Genomic DNA, 20,333 nt, shown 5'->3' on the forward strand with positions numbered 1-20,333 from the left:
TTCTTATCAAATTGAAAAAACGCATTTCAAGCGTCATTTACTGCGCAAAAACTGTGGTATAGTCTTCTCCATCAACATTTTTGACTCTAACAGGCCTCAGTTACTTCCATTTTGTACATGGCAACAAATGTTGACTTTTTTCAGAAAATCGTATACAAATCAAAAAAATTTTGTTTTTAGCATTATCTTAAACGTTAGTTAAAACAAATCCAAATGTTGTTTATATTTATGCTTAGAGGACCGATTGATATAACACAAATATAAAAAAATTGTGCAAAAAATTTCTCAGATAAATAAAAATTTCTGTAACCAACAGTTAGAAAAAATATGTGATTTCCCCAGAAATCAGACTTAACGATAGGGCATAATTTTTGTGAAGTTTGCCCAGTTTAAGATTTGCCGCTCATAGGTGTATGACAATATTCAGTGAATATAAAATTGTTCAGATGCTTTTGATGACTTTTTCAAAGAGGAGGGTCGAATTTCGATTGAAATAAGACATTCAAATGTCAGTGTTTTCAATAATATCCTGTCAAACTTTTGCTGAGCTGTATCTCTGATATTAAAATGAGCGACAACAAATGAGCAAAGTTGGCTAATATTGAGTTGGAAAAACATTAGGACTACCTCCAGAGAACACTTTTGAGAACGCCTTTAACAGAGAAGTATCTCAAAACTGATGTCTCAAAACCTTTCCATGTGACTGGATGTTGGAAAATTTTTGGTCAAAAAGAAGCTGTAGAAATGTCATTTTTACATCACAATAACACTAGGCAATTTATATCACTTCAACCTGCGAAGATAATTCTTCACGTGTTTCAACCGCAATCAAACGCTTCATTTAAATAAAGCTTTTTGTTGTTTTGCATAACAAACTTAAAAATTAAAAAATGTTAGCAGCCAAATTGCTGTTTGATATTTAAAGCACAGCAACCCTTTCAACAGCAATTTTTTCAGAAAATTTTTACTAAAAAATTTGTCGAAAAGTCCAAAGCAAGCAAAATCAAGGGATAAAAGCAGTGAAGTAGACAACCTAAGAAGTTCTAATTGTCAAAAAGTTTTAATTTAAAGTCTGGTCTGCAATTGAATTACCTTTCTAAAATGCTGAGCTGACCTGTTAAATTGGAGGAAAATAAATTCCATGCTAATCACACTTTGTAGCGGCTTTAAAAAGTTCATGCACACAAACTTTAAAACCGAATTTATTTGTTTTATTCAATTTTCCATGATTCGCCATCTTCCAATGTGATTTTTAAAACTTGTTGCGTATCTTAATGAACAACGAGATTAAAGTCAGGTTTTACAAGTAAAACATGTATTAAATGCAACCTTTATAAAAGGAAAAGACGTGATCAAGAAATCGGAAGAATTTAAAGTACAGAAGAAAAAGAAGTCCGATGAAAAGTTGCTACAACAGAGGTATATTTCAGGCTCGCAATAAGCATAGTCTTCGGAGAACAATATCAAAGAAGAATAATAAAAGAACAGAAAATAATTGAAAACAATTTAACAATTGCAACGGAAAGTGTATCATTACAAACGCAATTTAACCATTCCTATATTGCGTCTAATATGGCAAACATCAACACAAAAAGTAAAGTCAAATATCAAAAAATAGCAGCACCAAACCACTATTCCTCAAAAAAAATCGTTCGGAAACATCTGGTTGAAGATTTATATAAAACACCGTTATACACTGATAAACAAAAATGTAATGATACAAATATTTCAAAAAATTTGCTGCAAAGTGAAATCGAGAAAACAACTAAAATTAATTATCAAAACAGATAAAAATTTCTAGTGCGCGTTGTCACTGAAACATGAGTGTGATTTTGCAACCAATTAACAAAAACTGGAAAAAGGTGTGAAGAAAAAATATTTTAAGAAACTATTTTTCATCATAAAGAATTTAATTTCTGAATCCTTTAGCTTTTCCTAGTTGGGGAACTCAAACCTAATACAAATTATTTTTCAAAAATTTCGAACTAACTCCACACACACACAAACACACACAAAAACACACACACAGAGTGAACAAACATTTCATACCCCGGGTCAAATGTCCTCCCTAAAGTCCTCCCATTATGTTGGAAGAGTGGGGGGGGGTAATTCGTAATTCGTCTATGGGGGGTAAATTGATGTAAGAGTTGGGCTGCCAAGGTGGGTAAAATGGTGTAAGAGTGAGGTGGTAATTTGTTCACAGGGGGTAAAATGGTGTAAGAGTTGGGCTGCCAAGGGGGGTAAAATCGTGTAAGAGTGAGGGGGTTATTTACTCTGAGTGGGTAAATTGATGTAAAAGTGAGGGGGTAATTTGTTGAGAGGGGGCAATTCTAACATGTTTTATTCATATGTATAGACCGTCAAGAGTTGGACAAGCATCGATGGTCTGGAGGTTAAGGCGATGCAGCTGAGGGTACAGAGGTAGTGGGTTCAAGACTGGCAGTCTTCAGGTATGGGCGCTAAAACAAGATTGAGTAGGTAAAATGATGTAAGAGTTGGGCTGCCAAGGGGGGTAAAATGATGTAAGAGTGGGGCTGCAATGGGAGGATTTTCTAGGCAAATGCAGCTTAAAACTCTTACATCTTTTTGGGCTGCATTGGGCTTTCAAGGGGGTAAAATGGTGTAAGAGTGAGGGGGTAAAAGACAAATTAACCCCCCCCCCGTTAACACTTTTTGGTCTGTCAAAGGGTTAAAACGATGTAAGAGCTTGGGGGTAATGGAGAAATTACCCCCCGAAATCTTACATCCTTTTCCCCTTGAAAGACCAAAAAGATGTAAGTGTGGGGGGTTAATTTGTCTTTTAACCCCTCACTCTTACACCGTTTTACCCCACTTGGAAGCCCAATGCAGCCCAGAAATAAGTAAGAGTTTTGTGCTGCATTATCCTAAAAAATCCTCCCAGTGCAGCCCCACTCTTACGTCGTTTTGGGCGGAGAAATTCAACCCGGGACATACGCATGCATACTTACAAAAATACACGTGAGCATCAATACAAATTTGAGAACACGCACACACAAATACTAAGAAACCAATCAGAGGGAAAGTGTTGCATAAACGTGTGCAGACCAATGAAAAACCATTTTTGAGTCATACAAGCTCAAGGTAATCAATAGCTCCTCAACCTGAACATATAAATATCTAAGTGCTTCAACCCCTGACAAGAGCATCAAATAGGAAAACTTTTGTACTTTTGCTTTACAAACTGAAAAATTGACTGGAATGAAAATTGCTCCAATCACATTTAAATGAGCCTTATCTCTATTTGCTGTTTAAATCACAACAGTTATAAAAACAGTGAATTTATAAAACCAATTCCAGAATTAACGTTGCCCGAAGCCTTAAAAGAAGCAGAAGGAGTTGTTACCCAAGTCAGATAAAAACAAGTGAGATTTATCTAGAAATGGAAGCCTAAATACTTCCTGTAGTTTCCTATATCCTCAAAATTGAATTCAATTCACACGCACCTTATTTTGGGGAAATGTGAGAAAGAATGGTTGGAAGATGAAAAATATTATTCATGCCTCTTTGAGGAACTGATAAGTCAACGCGGATGTTTGTTTTACTTTGTTTTCTTTTTACGAGCAAACTTTAAAGCCCTGAGCCTTGACCGATAGGTTAACAGATAGATTCAAAAAAAGTATTTGTCAAATTTGATTTACGGCAAAAAATGGTTCTCTAATGCAAACGAATGTCTGAAGTAAAATGACTTTCTTTGCTCGGTCAAAGACAACAGCAAACAATATTTTTTAATCTGGATTGAATCACAGAGATCTGTGAAAGGAAAAAAACGATTTCACCTGCGGAATTCCAATCAAACAACAGACACTACGACCATTATTGAAGTTGGCACTAGCACCAACAAATTGATCTAATGTTTTCGTGATAAAAACAGAGAGCTCGAAAGCCAGTGAGTTTAGAGCTGAGCATCTTAAATAACGAAATGATATAAATAGCAACCATAAAGTATATTAGAAAAAAGTGCAGAAATAATATTTATCGCTATCTTTCAATCCCTCATTCTGTTCGTCTTTTGCAATATATTTTTTAATGTCTACTATTTTTAGTGACTACATTTATCATAAAAGAAGTCAAGTGAAAACTCAAAGTCGAACTACTCCAATATCAGCAAAAATAGTTAAGGAAACGTGTTCAAAAATTAATAAATCAATTCTGTGTTTTAATTCAGATTCTTTAAAAGTATTTAGTGAATAACTCTAATGTTGTTTTAGAATATTTGAAAAAAGTTATACAATTTGTTATTATTTCAGTGACGTCCGATTTGCACCAAAAACGTCGTTGATATTTTTTTCAATTGTCCTGGCTTTTTTGCCAGGGGCGGTTACTTTGTCTTTTACCCCCTCACTCTTACACCATTTTACCCCCGTTAAAAGCCCAATGCAGCCCAAAAAAATGTAAGGGATTTCAGCTGCAATATCCTAAAAAATCCTCTCATTGCAGCCCCATTCTTACGTTGTTTTTGGCGAAAAAATTCGACCCGGGACACACGCATGCACACATACAAGAATACACGTGAGCATCAATACAAATTTGAGAACACGCACTCACAAAAACTAAGAAACCAATAAGAGGGAAAGTGTTGCATAAACGTGTGCAGTCCAATGAAAAACCATTTTTGAATCATAGAAGCTCAATGTAATCAATAGCTCCTCAACCTGTTCATATAGTCATCTAAGTGCTTCAACCCCTGATCAAAACATCAGATAGGAAAACTTTTGTACTTTTGCTTTGCAAACTGAAAAATTGACTGGAATGAAAATTGCTCCAATCACATTTAAATGAGCCTTATCTCTATTTGCTGTTTAAATCACAACAGTTATTAAAACAGTGAATTTATAATACCAATTCCAGAATTAACGTTGCCCGAAGCCTTAAACGAAGCAGAAGGAATTGTTACCCAAGTCAGATAAAAACAAGTGGTTTTTACCTAGAAATGGAAGCCTAAATACTTCCTATAGTTTTCTATATTCTCAAACTTGAATTCAATTCACAAGCAGCTTATTTTGGGGAAATGTGAGAACGAATGGTTGGAAGATGAAAAAATATTATTCATGCCTTGTTGAGGAACTGATCAGTCACCGCGGATGTTTGTTGTACTTTGTTTTCTTTTTACGAGCAAACTTGAAAGCCCTGACCCGAGACCAATATGTTAACAGATAGGTTCAAAAAAATGTATTTGTCAAATTTGATATACTAAAAAATGGTCCTCTACTGCAAACGAATGTCTGAAGTAAAGTAATTTTCTTTGGTTGGTCAAAGACAACAGCAAACAATATTTTTTGATCTGGATCGAATCACAGAGATCTGTGAAATGTAAAAAGCGATTTTACCTGCCAAATTCCAATCAAACAACAGACACTACGACCATTAATGAAGTTGGCCCTAGCAGCAATACATTGATCTAATGTTTTCGTGTTAAAAACAGAGCCCGAGAGCCAGTGAGTTTAGAGCTGAGCATCTTAAATAACGAAATGATATAAATAGCAACCGTAAAGTATACTAGAAAAAAGTGCAGAAATAAAATTTATCGCTATCTTTCAATCCCTCATTCTGTTCTTCTTTTGCAACATCTTTTTTAATGTCTACTATTTTTAGTGGCTATATTTATCATAAAGGAAGTCAAGTGAAAACTCAAAGTCGAACTACTCCAATGTCAGCAAAAACAGGTAATGAAACGTGTTCAAAAAATAATAAATCAATTCCGTGTTTTAATTCAGATTCTTTAAGAGTATTTAGTGAAAAACTCTAATGTTGTTTCAGAATATTTGAAAAAAGTTATACAATTTGTTGATATTTCAGTGACGTCCAATTTGCACTAAAAACGTTGTGGACATTTGCTACAATTGTCCTGGCCTTTTTGCCAGGGGGGTTAATTTGTCTTTTACCCCCTCACTCTTACACCATTTTACCTCCGTTGAAAGCCCAATGCAGCCCAAAAATGTAGGAGATTTGAGATGCATTATCCTAAAAAATCTTCTCATTGCAGCCCCATTCTTACGTCGTTTTGGGCGAAGAAATTCGATCCGGGACACACGCATGCTTACACACAAAAATACACGTGAGCATCAATACAAATTTGAGAACACGCACTCACAAAAACTAAGAAACCAATAAGAGGGAAAGTGTTGCATAAACTTGTGCAGTCCAATGAAAAACCATTTTTGAATCATAGAAGCTCAAGGTAATCAATAGCTCCTCAACCTGAACATATAGTTATCGAAGTGCTTCAACCCCTGATCAAAACATCAGATAGGAAAACTTTTGTACTTTTGCTTTACAAACTGAAAAATTGACTGGAATTAAAATTGCTCCAATCACTTTTAAATGAGCCTTATCTCTATTTGCTGTTTAAATCACAACAGTTATTAAAACAGTGAATTTATAATACTAATTCCAGAATTAACATTGTCTGAAGCCTTAAAAGAAGCAGAAGGAGTTGTGAACCCAAGTCAGATAAAAACAAGTGGGTTTTACCTAGAAATGGAAGCCCAAATACTTCCTATATTTTTCTATATTCTCAAACTTGAATTCAATTCACAAGGAGCTTATTTTGGGGAAATGTGAGAACGAATGGTTGGAAGATGAAAAAATATTACTCATGCCTTGTTGGGGAACTGATCAGTCACCGCGGATATTTGTTTTACTTTGTTTTCTTATTACGAGCAAACTTTAAAGCCCTGACCCGTGACCGATAGGTTAACAGATAGGTTCAAAAAAATGTTTTTGTCAAATTTGATTTACGGCAAAAAATGGTCCTCTACTGCAAACGGATGTCTGAAACAAAATGACCTTCTTTGGTTGGTCAAAGACAACAGCAAACAAAATTTTTTGATCTGGATCGAATCACAGAGATCTGTGAAATGTAAAAAGCGATTTTACCTGCCGAATTCCAATCGAACAACAGACACTACCACCATTAATGAAGTTGGCCCTAGCAGCAACACATTGATCTAATGTTTTCGTGTTAAAAACAAAACCCGAGAGCCAGTGAGTTTAGAGCTGAGCATCTTAAATAACGAAATGATATAAGTGGCAACTATAAAGTATACTAGAAAAAAGTGCAGAAACAATATTTATTGCTATCTTTCAATCCCTCATTCTGTTCTTCTTTTGCAACATCTTTTTTAATGTCTACTATTTTTAGTGGCTATATTTATCATAAAGGAAGTCAAGTGAAAACTCAAAGTCGAACTACTCCAATGTCAGCAAAAACAGGTAATGAAACGTGTTCAAAAAATAATAAATCAATTCCGTGTTTTAATTCAGATTCTTTAAGAGTATTTAGTGAAAAACTCTAATGTTGTTTTAGAATATTTGAAAAAAGTTATACAGTTTGTAAATATTTCAGTGACGTCCGATTTGCACTAAAATAGTCGTGGACATTTGCTACAATTGTCCTGGCTTTTTTGCCAGGGGGTTTATTTGTATTTTACCTCCTCACTCTTACACCATCTTACCCCCGTTGAAAGCCCAATGCAGCTCAAAAAAATGTAAGAGATTTGAGCTGCGTTATCCTAAAAAATCCTCTCATTGCAGCCCCATTCTTACGTCGTTTTGGGCGAAGAAATTTGACCCGGGACACACGCATGCATACACACAAAAATACACGTGAGCATCAATACAAAGTTGAGAACAAGCAGTGACAAAAACTAAGAAACCAATAAGAGGGAAAGTGTTGCATAAACGTGTGCAGTCCAATGAAAAACCATTTTTGAATCATAGAAGCTCAGGGTAATCAATAGCTCCTCAACCTGAACATATAGTTATCTAAGTGCTTCAACCCCTGATCAAAACATCAGATAGGAAAACTTTTGTACTTTTGCTTTACAAACTGAAAAATTGACTGGAGTGAAAATTGCTCCAATCACATTTAAATGAGCCTTATCTCTATTTGCTGTTTAAATCACAACAGTTATTAAAACAGTGAATTTAAAATACCAATTACAGAATTAACATTGTCCGAAGCCTTAAAAGAAGCAGAAGGAGTTGTGAACCCAAGTCAGATAAAAACAAGTGGGTTTTACCTAGAAATGGAAGCCTAAATACTTCCTATAGTTTTCTATATTCTCAAACTTGAATTCAATTCACAAGCAGCTTATTTTGGGGAAATGTGAGAACGAATGGTTGGAAGATAAAAAAATATTACTCATGCCTTGTTGAGGAACTGATCAGTCACCGCGGATGTTTGTTTTACTTTGTTTTCGTTTTACGAGCAAACTTTAAAGCCCTGACCCATGACCGATAGGTTAACAGATAGGTTCAAAAAAATGTATTTGTCAAATTTGATTTACGGCAAAAAATGGTCCTCTACTGCAAACGAATGTCTGAAGTAAAGTGACTTTCTTTGGTTGGTCAAAAACAACAGCAAACAATATTTTTTGATCTGGATCGAATCACAGAGATCTGTGAAATGTAAAGCGATTTTACCTGCCGAATTCCAATCAAACAACAGACACTACGACCATTAATGAAGTTGGCCCTAGCAGCAACACATTGATCTAATGTTTTCGTGTTAAAAACAGAGCCTGAGAGCCAGTGAGTTTAGAGCTGCGCATCTTAAAAAAAGAAATGATATAAGTGGCAACTATAAAGTATATTAGAAAAAAGTGCAGAAATAATATTTATCGCTATCTTTCAATCCCTCATTCTTGTTCGTGTTTTGCAACATATTTTTTAACGTCTACTATTTTTAGTGGCTATATTTATCATAAAAGAAGTCAAGTGAAAACTGAAAGTCGAACTACTCCAATATCAGCAAAGATAGGTAATGAAACGTGTTCAAAAATTAATAAATTAATTCCGTGTTTTAATTCAGATTCTTTAAGAGTATTTAGTGATTAACTCTAATGTTGTTTTAGAATATTTGAAAAAGTTATACAATTTGTTAATATTTCAGTGACGTCCGATTTGCACTAAAAAAACGTTGTGGACAATTGCTACAATTGTCCTGGTACTTTTGCCAGGGGCGGTTAATTTGTCTTTTACCCCCTCACTCTTACACCATTTTACCCCCGTTGAAAGCCCAATGCAGCCCAAAAAAATGTAAGAGATTTGAGCTGCATTATCCTAAAAAATCCTCTCATTGCAGCCCCATTCTTACGTCGTTTTGGGCGAAGAAATTCGACCCGGGACACACGCATGCATACACACAAAAATAGACGTGAGCATCAATACAAATTTGAGAACACGTACTCACAAAAACTAAGAAACCAATAAGAGGGAAAGTGTTGCATAAATGTGGGCAGTCCAATGAAAAACCATTTTTGAATCATAGATGCTCAAGGTAAGCAATAGCTCCTCAACCTGATCATATAGTTATCTAAGTGCTTCAACCACTGATCAAAATATCAGATAGGTAAACTTTTGTACTTTTGCTTTACAAACTGAAAAATTGACTGGAATGAAAATTGCTCCAATCACATTTAAATGAGCCTTATCTCTATTTGCAGTTTAAATCACAACAGTTATTAAAACAGTGAATTTATAATACCAATTCCAGAATTAAGGTTGCCCGAAGCCTTAAAAGAAGCAGAAGGAGTTGTTACACAAGTCAGATAAAAACAAGTGGGTTTTACCTAGAAATGGAAGCCTAAATACTTCCTATAGATTTCTATATTCTCAAAGTTGAATTCAATTCACAAGCAGCTTATTTTGGGGAAATGTGAGAACGAATGGTTGGAAGATGAAAAAATATTATTCATGCCTTGTTGAGGAACTGATCAGTCACCGCGGATGTTTGTTGTACTTTGTTTTCTTTTTACGAGCAAACTTTAAAGCCCTGACCCGAGACCAATAGGTTAACAGATAGGTTCAAAAAAATATATTTGTCGAATTTGATTTACGGCAAAAAATGGTCCTCTACTGCAAACGAATGTTTGAAGTAAAGTGACTTTCTTTGGTTGGTCAAAGACAACAGCAAACAATATTTTTTGATATCTGGATCGAATCACAGAGATCTGTGAAATGTAAAAAGCGACTTCACCTGCCGAATTCCAATCAAACAACAGACACTACGACCACTAAAGAATTTGGCCCTAGCACCAACACATTGATCTAATGTTTTCGTTTTAAAAACAGAGCCCGAGAGCCAGTGAGTTTAGAGCTGAGCATCTTAAATAACGAAATGATATAAGTGGCAACAATAAATTATATTAGAAAAAAGTGCAGAATTAATATTTATCGCTATCTTTCAATCCCTCATTCTGTTCGTGTTTTGCAACATATTTTTTAATGTCTACTATTTTTAGTGGCTATATTTATCATAAAAGAAGTCAAGTGAAAACTCAAAGTCAAACTACTCCAATATCAGCAAAAATAGGTAATGAAACGTGTTCAAAAATTAATAAATCAATTCCGTGTTTTAATTCAGATTCTTTAAGAGTAATTAGTGAATAACTCTAATGTTGTTTTAGAATATTTGAAAAAAGTTATACAATTTGTAAATATTTCAGTGACGTCCGATTTGCACTAAAAACGTCGTGGACATTTGCTACAATTGTCCTGGCCTTTTTATCAACAGAAAAACAAAGATGCGAATTTTAGTAAATGCTTGAAAAACTAACAATTTATAATCAAATCTCACCAACTCTGTCTTAATTAAAGTGCATGTTTTTTCCTGTGTCAGTATATCAACAGAGAGTCGTTTTTCAGTAAATCAACAGAATGATTCTACTGCTTAAGTATTTAAGACTTGTTAAAACAAAACTTATCTTTAAAAATCTCAATTTTATTCTGAGTAACGAAATTCCTAAGTAGGAGTCAGCTAGTGTCTATGTCTGGCTTACAGTAGCAACAGTAATCTGCACAATGTCGAATAGTTCATCAAAGCTACCCGCAAAAAAACAAAATCCGGAAAGATTTGAAACTGCTAAAGCGAACTGAGCGGTGTAAATGTTTCCTTGAAATAAGTGGGAGAACAACCGTTACAGTAATTTTGCATCCCGTAAAATCACATTTAAATCTATGTTATGCATGTTTAGCTTACCTCCTGAAAATAAAATTAACTTTTGAAAGTTCTCAGGTTACAGATAACTAATGTTTTCAATTTGGGGATTTACTATTTGTTCAAACTTTCCTTCGAAAAACTCTGGTTTTTATTATCAACTTTTGGGGTTTTTTATATTTTTAACTATTTTGTTTTGTTCCAGTCCCTCTATTTGCCTTACTTGTCAACCTCAACTTAGTGATTTAGGTGAAATAGATCCTGAATATCTGACAAATTTTTTGCAGAGTGTTATAAGGCAAAAGTTAAACACAGGCACGAAGCTAAAAACACGCGTACGTTGTTTGCGATCAAACGCTAGTGTAATTCCATATCAAATGACCAATTTGTAAGTCAAATCCACGGGTCTTCGCTCCTTAGCAGAAGGTGATAATAGCAGGAAAAAAACTGTTGCATTTCTAATGAACGAACATTGTGCGTCGCAACCCTCCAAGCATTCTAATCTATAAAGCTTTTGTTACATGTTTCGCGACACTAAAAAAACTAAAACTGCCTCAAGTAATGTTTTTGAAATACGAATCTAATCATTTCTTCTATAATTATGTTCAATCAATTTCTGAATCGACTCAGACTTATAATTAATCCAAGTTTATTGACGATTTTTCTTTTTAAATTTAAAGCATTCTTCAATGTGTTGAGACAAATTTAATTTAGCCCCAGAACACAATTTTTTGAAATACACATTTCTCTTCGTGTTCTTATAAGCCTACAAACAATTTACAAGCTGATATCATTGTATATGATCTATTTATTTTTACCCGCATTCCCTTAACGGCCCCAAGTTTTCATATCTTATTTTTTCACCCTTACATGATTTAACCCTGTAAATGTTGCAAAACAAAACCCTTTCACCAAACCCTATACATCCCTTAACTTGAATGTTAATAGTACAAATTGTATAAAGCAATAAAAACTGGGGTGAAATGATATCAGGCATCTATTAAACGGTATTAAATGATAGGTGGTTAAACAAAAATGGGATGAGAAGGCGGAAAACAATTTAACATTATCGAAAATTTATTTTAGAACTGTGAATGTTTAAGTTTAAAAATTTACGCATCCATACCGTTTAATTTCAGTTATGATACAGAAAAAATAATTTAAAAAATAGCTTGTTCATGCTTCCCCATTTTACGCTTAAGATAAGGTAGTGCTGAAGACAGCAGTGCGTTTGGTTGGAATTTAGGCAAATCATTTTTCAGTACAGGAATATATAGTCTGATAAAGCGAACAGACCTAATGATAAAACTCTGCTTAAAAACAGGGGAATACAAAGATAACAAAAATTATCCAATATAGCTCCGAGCACTTACAAGCTTCCAATAAATAACTCGGGCTGTTAATTTATAACAAATAGTTTTTCAACATTTTTCAGTTGCCTTACCACAACAAAAACAATAACAAAAAGATTGCCCGACGGCTCTTTATTTCAGAAAAAAGTTATAAACTGACTAAGTTAGTATTGAATTGGGTATAGCAACCGAGAGAAAGGGCAATAAACTTAAGATTAACTTTTGAATTCTGACAAAATTGGATTGTAAACTTTAAGATTTTATCCCAGCTTCTGAAATTGCTATTTTTCTGCTTGCTGAGACCAACTTGGACTCGTTTAATTTTTCAATTTTTTAAATACACCAAGGTAACAGCCGCGATAGAAACAAAATTGGATGATAATGACGTCACCGATTATTCCTCTGACTTTAGCTTTCACTCTTTTCGTCAGCATGGTAAGTGGATTCAATTTATTAAATCACTTCAAATTTGTTATCTCATGATTCAAAATAATGATGTGTCTTAATTCATTCATTCATTCATTCATTCATTCATTATTACAGCCTGTTTTTTTGTTGAAACAATTATATTCAATATAAAAAGCTAGAAAAAGAAACAAAAATAGTGAACATTTAGAAATCATACGAACATATTTCAAACAAGTTTAATTCTCTCGTGAATTTGAAATCGTGTATTTGAAACACCAGTCTTAAGTTTTACTCCTAAACATAAAGATATGCTTGTTTTCATCAATATTATAGTTTTTCGTCTCTCGTTAGAACAAAATTTCAAGTTATTCTCATTGCAAGCCTTTGTTTACTGGGATTAATTTGAACAACTTCATTTAAATAAGATCGCCATTCAGATAAACGGTGCATCAATTTATAGGCTGTCAAAATACAATCAAAAATTGTGAGAGCAAGTGAGAATACTAGTTTGTTTTTCCCTGTATACACAAATCGGCTCTATATAAACATATGATAAATTCTGTTTACTAACGGATATCATCACTCTTTTAACTCATCATTATAAAAGGTGATTGTGTCTACTGAACTTGCCTTTTCATTAAATCATGATTTCTCATCAAAAAGTGTTTTCTTTGGCTGCACTTTTCATGTAATGTTACCTGTTCCTGTATTTTCTGCAATACCAGCTTGTTCAAAATTGTCAATAAATTGGAACAAAAATTAACTTGTTGCTTAAGCATGAAGAAGATGACAATCCTTTTTTATTGAAAAAAGATCAATGTAGAACTAGGAACCGATACCCAATAATTTTAGACAAATTAAACATCTCATGACTTAGTGTTCTATTATCAAAGCTAAAAATTTAACGAAATCAATAATTTTTTAACGAGAACAAGGAGGTGTGGTAGTATGCGTTTGCACATGAGCTTCCGATCCCATGACTTAATAGATCTAGCAAATAAAGAGATTAGAGATATTAACAAATAGATGTTTTGCACAAAAATTGTTATATATAATTATATAGTGCCATGCCACCCTGGAGAGCTCATGATGCGTTTCATTAACAAGAATACGAGACAATTCAAAAGAAAAAGTAAACAAAAGCCAAAGAAATATATTTATGGCAAAAAATCAATATCTACTTTTGATAGCACATAGTAACAAAATCAAAAAACCATCAGACAAAACCAAAACTACATAAAAATTCACCTGTCTTCCACAAGGAAGCGGATGGTATCAGTCCGGAATGGGACTAGAAAACCAGCAAAAAACATCATTGACACTGTAGTTTAAAAGTCAAATTTAAAGCAGCTGAGATTATTAATGGATCAGAAGAAATCTCTTGACTGCGAAAACGACAACAAGTACGAGCGAAGACCAAACATGCAATAGAGAAATGCCAGAAGATAGTTTCCAAGCCGATAAAACAATGAGCTACTCTCTGATAACTTTCTTGATGTTAAACTTTGTCCTCACAGCTCAAACGGTAGCTTTGTTTTTTTGGTTACAGTACGTCAAAAAACAAATACAGTAATGAACAAATATCGAAAAATCGTAAACTTTTTTTTATAAAAACTTGTAACATCAAAGTTATTAAACCTAGAGTTGGATGAAAACAGGCCATGCTGTTTAATTTTTGATTCAATATGAAGAATAAGTGATCTCATTTGTGGGACATTTCAACAAGTTCTCACACTTGAGCTTAATTACGGTTAACTTTCAAAAACAATTTTCGAGCAACAATCTCAACAACCATTAGGTTTGCACTCAAATGTAGGTTCACTTAACCGTCTTTAGGGAGCAAATCATTTTTTTAGTTAAAGAGGGTAAGACCTGGGACTACAAAAATGAAACGATAGCAGACAAAGAAAAGAAGTTCATTATAAGTCAAAAAAAACTGTGTCGTATCCTCAAAAACCATGAGTTGTGATTTCATGAAAACAAAATAAAAGTTAATTGAGCTCAACTTGATCATAAATGGGGCTTTTTGTTTTTAGAATCTTGATATGAAAAGCCACTTATTCTTAACTGACACGAGAAAAATTTTTTAAAAAATGTAAAAAAAAATTTAAATTTTTCTCCAATGGAAATCGAATCTTTTAGATTGAAAAGTTCCCGATGAGAATAAAGCTAACCTTTTATTGCTGGTCCTCTTTGAAAAACACATAATTGTTCTTTAATGTGTCGTAAAAATCAAAATTTTAAATAAAGATTCTGACTCGAAGAAATCTAGAATTTAGCATAATGGTGCTAAAAAAGAAAAAATTGGAACCCGTATATCAAATAGTCACAGGAGAAGCCATCAATCTAACAACAAAAATGAATTTCACAAAGAAAATGCGCTTGCACTATAATAGGACAATTAAGTGCTCTGTATTTAAGATCTTTTTTAGATAGATTGTAGCAGCAACTTGAAAGTAAAACCATTTATCTAAAAAAAATGATTTCAAAAATTTGATTTAAAATTGAATAATGAAAAAACTAGAAACATTTGGAGTTTATGGGTTTATTTTCGTGTTACGTGTGCAAACTAACAATCAAACAGAAAACAAATGGAGTAACAACAACCAGTGAGAAAAGCTGACTGGTGAAATTTCCCATCTCTATTATACAAAAAACAATACAAAAGGTCATCTTCTGGATTTCAAAACGATTATCTCAGTAATATTCTATCCTTCATCGAGAACGGTTGCTTTTTCAACAAAACAGTAACACCCACAGAAAACAGAAACAAGAGTTCATTTTTTCTATGTGGTAAAACAAATTTTATAAGTATTTTAGAAAAGGAATTCTTGAAAGTCTTAAAACATTTAAAATTATTGGTTAGCAGAAAGAAAACGACTGACTCTCATAATCAAAAACTACTTCTATTTCAATAAAATTAAATTGTGTTATTTATATATATGTCTCGATACAATTAGCATTTCAAATGTAATGTCCAATTTTCATTATGTTATTTTGCAACAAAAACTTACCTTTCGAAAATTTGCTTCCTTTTACTTTTTTTATATGTTTGGCTTAAAAATTCCATCTATGAGCACGTGTTCATATCGGGTCATTACTTCTAAGTGCTATAAAAATCTTGTTTTTGAAGTTATGTCTCTTTTATATAACTTGCGAAAAACACACAACACAAAAAAGGTTTGAAAGCAAATAAAATCAAAATCATTAGACCCATTAGCTATAAGTTTACTGCATTGATTAGGTGCTTTTTCCAACAGAAAGAAAAAAACTATTCATATCTGTAATTAGTCAGCAAAAAATACCACTATTTAATGAACAACAATTGTAGCCAAAAATCAGAGTTTAAAAAAACTGCAAGAAAAAATTGTCCAACTGATTTAAAAAAAAAGTATCCAGGGAAAAATTTTGAATATGCGGAACTGATTTTTTTTCTCAAGTAAAATAATCTCTTAGTATTTTAATAAGATGACTCCAAAAAACAACAAATATGAGCTGATAAACAATAATTACAAAGTTTTAGAGATAACTCTGAGAGAACATTCCGGGATCAGAAGAAATGTTATGACTGCGAAAAGGACAGCACGTACGAGCGAAGACCAAACATGCAATAGAGAAATGCCAGAAGAATGAGTCGAAGCCGATAAAACAATGAGCTATTCTCTGATAACTTTCTTGATGTTCAACCACACAATGTCAAATCCATGAAAACTATGAAAAATGATTTCATGAAAACAAAACAAAAGTTATTTGGGCAAAACTTGACCAAGAATGAGGCCTTTCGTTATAAGAATCTTGATATGAAAAGCCACTTATCCTTGACTGACACGAGAAAAACAAGAAAATTGTAAAATATAGAATTTAAAAGTTTTCTCCAATGGAAATTGAACATTTTAGATTGAACTGTTACAGATGAGAACAAGGCTAGCCTTTTAACGCTGCTATTTTTTGAAAAACACAACACTGTTCCTTAATGTGTCGTGAAAACACTATTTTGATTTAAGATTTTGACTCAAAGAATTCTAGAATTTAGCAAGTTGGCGCTAAAATTGAAAAAAAAATGCAACCAAGGTATCAAATAATCATCGGAGAAGCCAACAAGCTAAAAACAGGATTGAATTTTACAAATTCGATAAACTTGCACTATGATAGGACAACTCAAGGCTTTGTATTTAAGGTCTTTACTATAGATTTGACCTGTAGCTCGCAAAAAAACCGTCTATCTAAATAATTTATTTCGTAAATTTGATTTAAAATTGAATAATAGTTAGACTAGAAACATTTCGAGTTGATGCATCTAATTTGGTGTTACGTGTGCAAACTAGCAAACAAACTGAAAACAAATGGAGTGAAAAGAACCATTGAGAAAAGCGAACTGTCAAAAAATTTCCCATCTCTATTATACATAAAACAATACAAAAAGTCATCTTCTGGATTTCAATCCGATTGTCTCAGTAACATTCTATCCTTCAACGAAAATTTTTTGCTTTTTCAATAAAACAATACTTCAGGAAACACCCACAGAAGGCAGAAACAAGAGAGTTCACTGCTTCTATGTGGCAAAAACTAATTTTTAATAAGTATTTTAGAAAAGGAATTGGTGAAAATTTTAATCCTATTATATTATTGGTTATCAGAAAAAACGACCCAACCTCATTTCTGAATAATAAAAAACTACTTCTTTTTCATTAACTTGAAATTGTGTTTTTTATATATATGTTTCAATACAATTAACATTTCAAATGAAATGTCCAGTTTTCATTAGGCTATTTTGAAGCAAAACAGTTACCTTTGAAAAACCTGCTTCCTTTTATTTTTTCAAATTTGTTTGGCTTAAAAAATCGATCTATGAGCACGGCCATTAATTCTAAGTGCTAAAAAAACTTGTTTTCGTAGTTATGTCTCTTTTATATAACCTGCGAAAAACACACAACACAAAAAAAGTTTGAAAGCAAAAAAAAATCAAAACCATCAGACCCATTAGCTATCTGTTTACTGCAATGTTTAGGTGTCGTTGCCTCAAGAAAAAAGCTATTGATATCTGTAATTAGTCAGCAAAAAAATACCACTTCTTAATGAACAACAATTGCAGCTAAAAATCAGAGTTTAAAAAAACTGCAAGAGAAAATTGTCCAACTGATTTCAAAAAAATTAGCTATTCAGGGAAAAATTTTGGATATGAGGAATTGATTTTTTTCTCAAGAAAAATAATCTCATAATATTTCAATAAGATGACTCCAGAAAAAACAACAAACATGTACTGAAAGACAATAATTATAAAGTTTTAAAGATAACTCGTGATATCAAAGCCAATACCACCAATGGCATTCAACGGGAAGCATTAAACATTGCCACTGAAACTCTAAACACAAATTGAATCCTACTGAGAACATTCCTGGATCAGAACAAAATCTTATGACTGCGAAAAGGACAACAAGTGCGAGCGAAGACCAAACAAGCAATAGAGAAATGCCAGAAGATAGTGTCGAAGCCGATAAAACAATGAGCTACTCTCTGATCACTTTCTTGATGTTAAAGTTTGTCTTCTCAGCGCAAACGGTAGCTTTATTTTTTTTTTGGTTACAGCACGTCAAAAAACAAACACAGTATTGAACAAATATCCAAAGTTCGTAAATTTTTATAAAAACTTGTAGCATCAAAGTTATAAAGCCAAGAGTTGGAAGAAGAAAGGCCATCCAGTTTAATTTTTGTTTCAAAATGAAGCAGCAAAATTAAAATCATTTGTAACAATCTCAATAACCATTAGGTGTTCATACAAAGCAACAGGTGGGTTCTTTTAATTCTGTTAACCACTTTAAGAAGCAAATTGCTTTTTTCAATTATTGAGGCTAAGACCTAGGGCTAGAAAAGAAAACGATAGCAGACAAAAGACAAAAGTTCATTAAAAATTACGAAAAGATAGTGTCAAATCCTTAAAAATTTTTAGTGATGATTTTATGAAAACAAAACAAATGTTCATTGGGCACAACCTGACATGAATGGGGACTTTCATTATTAAAACCTGAATATGAAAATCTACTTGTCTCTGGCTGACGCGAGAAAAACGAAAAAATTGTACAAATATATTATAAGAGTTTTCTCCACATTAGATAACTGCAACACGCAAGCGAAAAAAAATGTGAATTTATATATAATTAACTGTTTGAAAAATTTAGTGCAGTCATATTTGATTGTATTGCTAATCAGTTCACTTAACTTTTTTCCATTTCCGGAAAGCTTAGAAAAAAAAGATGCAATAAAGCTTAAACAATGTTTTGAATATCAATCAGTAAAGCTTAGAACTTTTTGTTATCATTTATTTTTGATGTGTACTTCAAAAAAGTTCAGCCGCGACTTTTTAACAATTTTTTTGAAGAAACATGAAGTGCTCGGTATAATACGAAAAAGCAGTTTCTTTAAAAGACAATGCAATTTTGTTTAATACGTTAATACTATTTTTCATAGATCTTGTAGTTTTGTTGACATTAAAAATTCCTTCTTCAAAAAGAAACTTAACGGTTTTCATACAAAAGTTTATGCGGTAAAATCAACTCTTGAATTCTGCATTGTAACGAAAAAAAAGTACTGTGTATTTCTTTTTTTGGTTCGTTTCTAATGCAACGAAAAAAATTTGTACTCTTTCTCAACGTTTGAAGTATTACAATGCCACAACGGGGTTCATTGGAATCACTTTCTTGTTTAATGTAGATAAAATTTGAAAACACATTCTCAGAGCCAAACATAAACCGGAATAAAATCCTCCATTTGAATAGGCGAAAATCAAATCAGCAAAAATTGCCAAAACTGATTATTCATCTCAATCTAGGTGTTTTCTGTTTTTTTTTCAGAAAAAGACCTGTTTGAAATTACACTCTTCAAATAGCACATGGAATATTGGAGATTTCACTAAAATTTCCCGAAAAAAACTTTTGTTGAATTGATGCCTTTTTTTGGTGTTACGTATGCAAACCAACAAGCAAACAGAAAACAAATGAAGTGAAAAAAATAGCGAGAAAAGGGAACTCGAGAAAAGTTTCCCATCTCCATTAAACAGAAAAAAAAACTCAAAAGGTCATCTTTTGTTATTCAGGAAATTACAAAAGTAATTCGGGAAACATCAACAGTAATTCAGCAAACACCCACAAAAAGCAGAAACAAGGGAGTTAATTATTTCACTGCTGCAAAAGCAAAATTATTGGTTGCTACAAATAAAACGAATCAATCTCATTTCTGAATAATAGAAACCTACTTCTTTTTCTTTAATTTGAAATTGTGTTTTATACATATATATATATATATATATATATATATATATATATATATGTCAATACAATTAACATTTCAAATTTAATGTCCAATTTTTATTTGTTTTTATTAGGTCATTTTGAAACAAAACAGTAACAAAACAGAAAAAGTTGCTTCTCTTTATTTTTAATTTTATGTTTGGCTTAAAAATTCCATTGATGAGCACGTGTCCATGTTCGGCCATTACCTCTAAACGCTAAAAATAGCTTTCAAAGTTGTTTTTTTTTGCAGTCAGCGGAAAACACAAATTTTTTACCAATTCCTAATGCTAGGATACCGGTGAAGGTTTTTAACTTCGAACTTCTGAT

At 32.7% G+C, this 20,333-nt stretch overlaps 2 protein-coding genes across 3 annotated transcripts in view; both read left to right on the forward strand.

Annotated features, from left to right (window-relative positions):
* The window catches only part of LOC142341776 (uncharacterized), a 645,707-nt gene that overhangs the window by 85,965 nt on the left and 539,409 nt on the right, over positions 1-20,333 (forward strand). The window lies entirely within an intron of this gene.
* LOC142341057 (uncharacterized) overlaps positions 12,239-20,333 on the forward strand; it is a 92,999-nt gene continuing 84,904 nt past the window's right edge. Inside the window, exon 1 of the mRNA XM_075391899.1 lies at positions 12,239-12,747. Within this exon, the coding sequence (XP_075248014.1) occupies positions 12,688-12,747 (60 nt within the window). The 5' untranslated portion in view covers positions 12,239-12,687. The remainder of the gene's footprint in view (positions 12,748-20,333) is intronic.

This window comes from Convolutriloba macropyga, chromosome 6 (assembly GCF_964194025.1).
Source record: "Convolutriloba macropyga chromosome 6, txConMacr16.3, whole genome shotgun sequence".
In the NCBI taxonomy this organism is placed as follows: Eukaryota; Metazoa; Xenacoelomorpha; order Acoela; family Convolutidae; genus Convolutriloba; species Convolutriloba macropyga.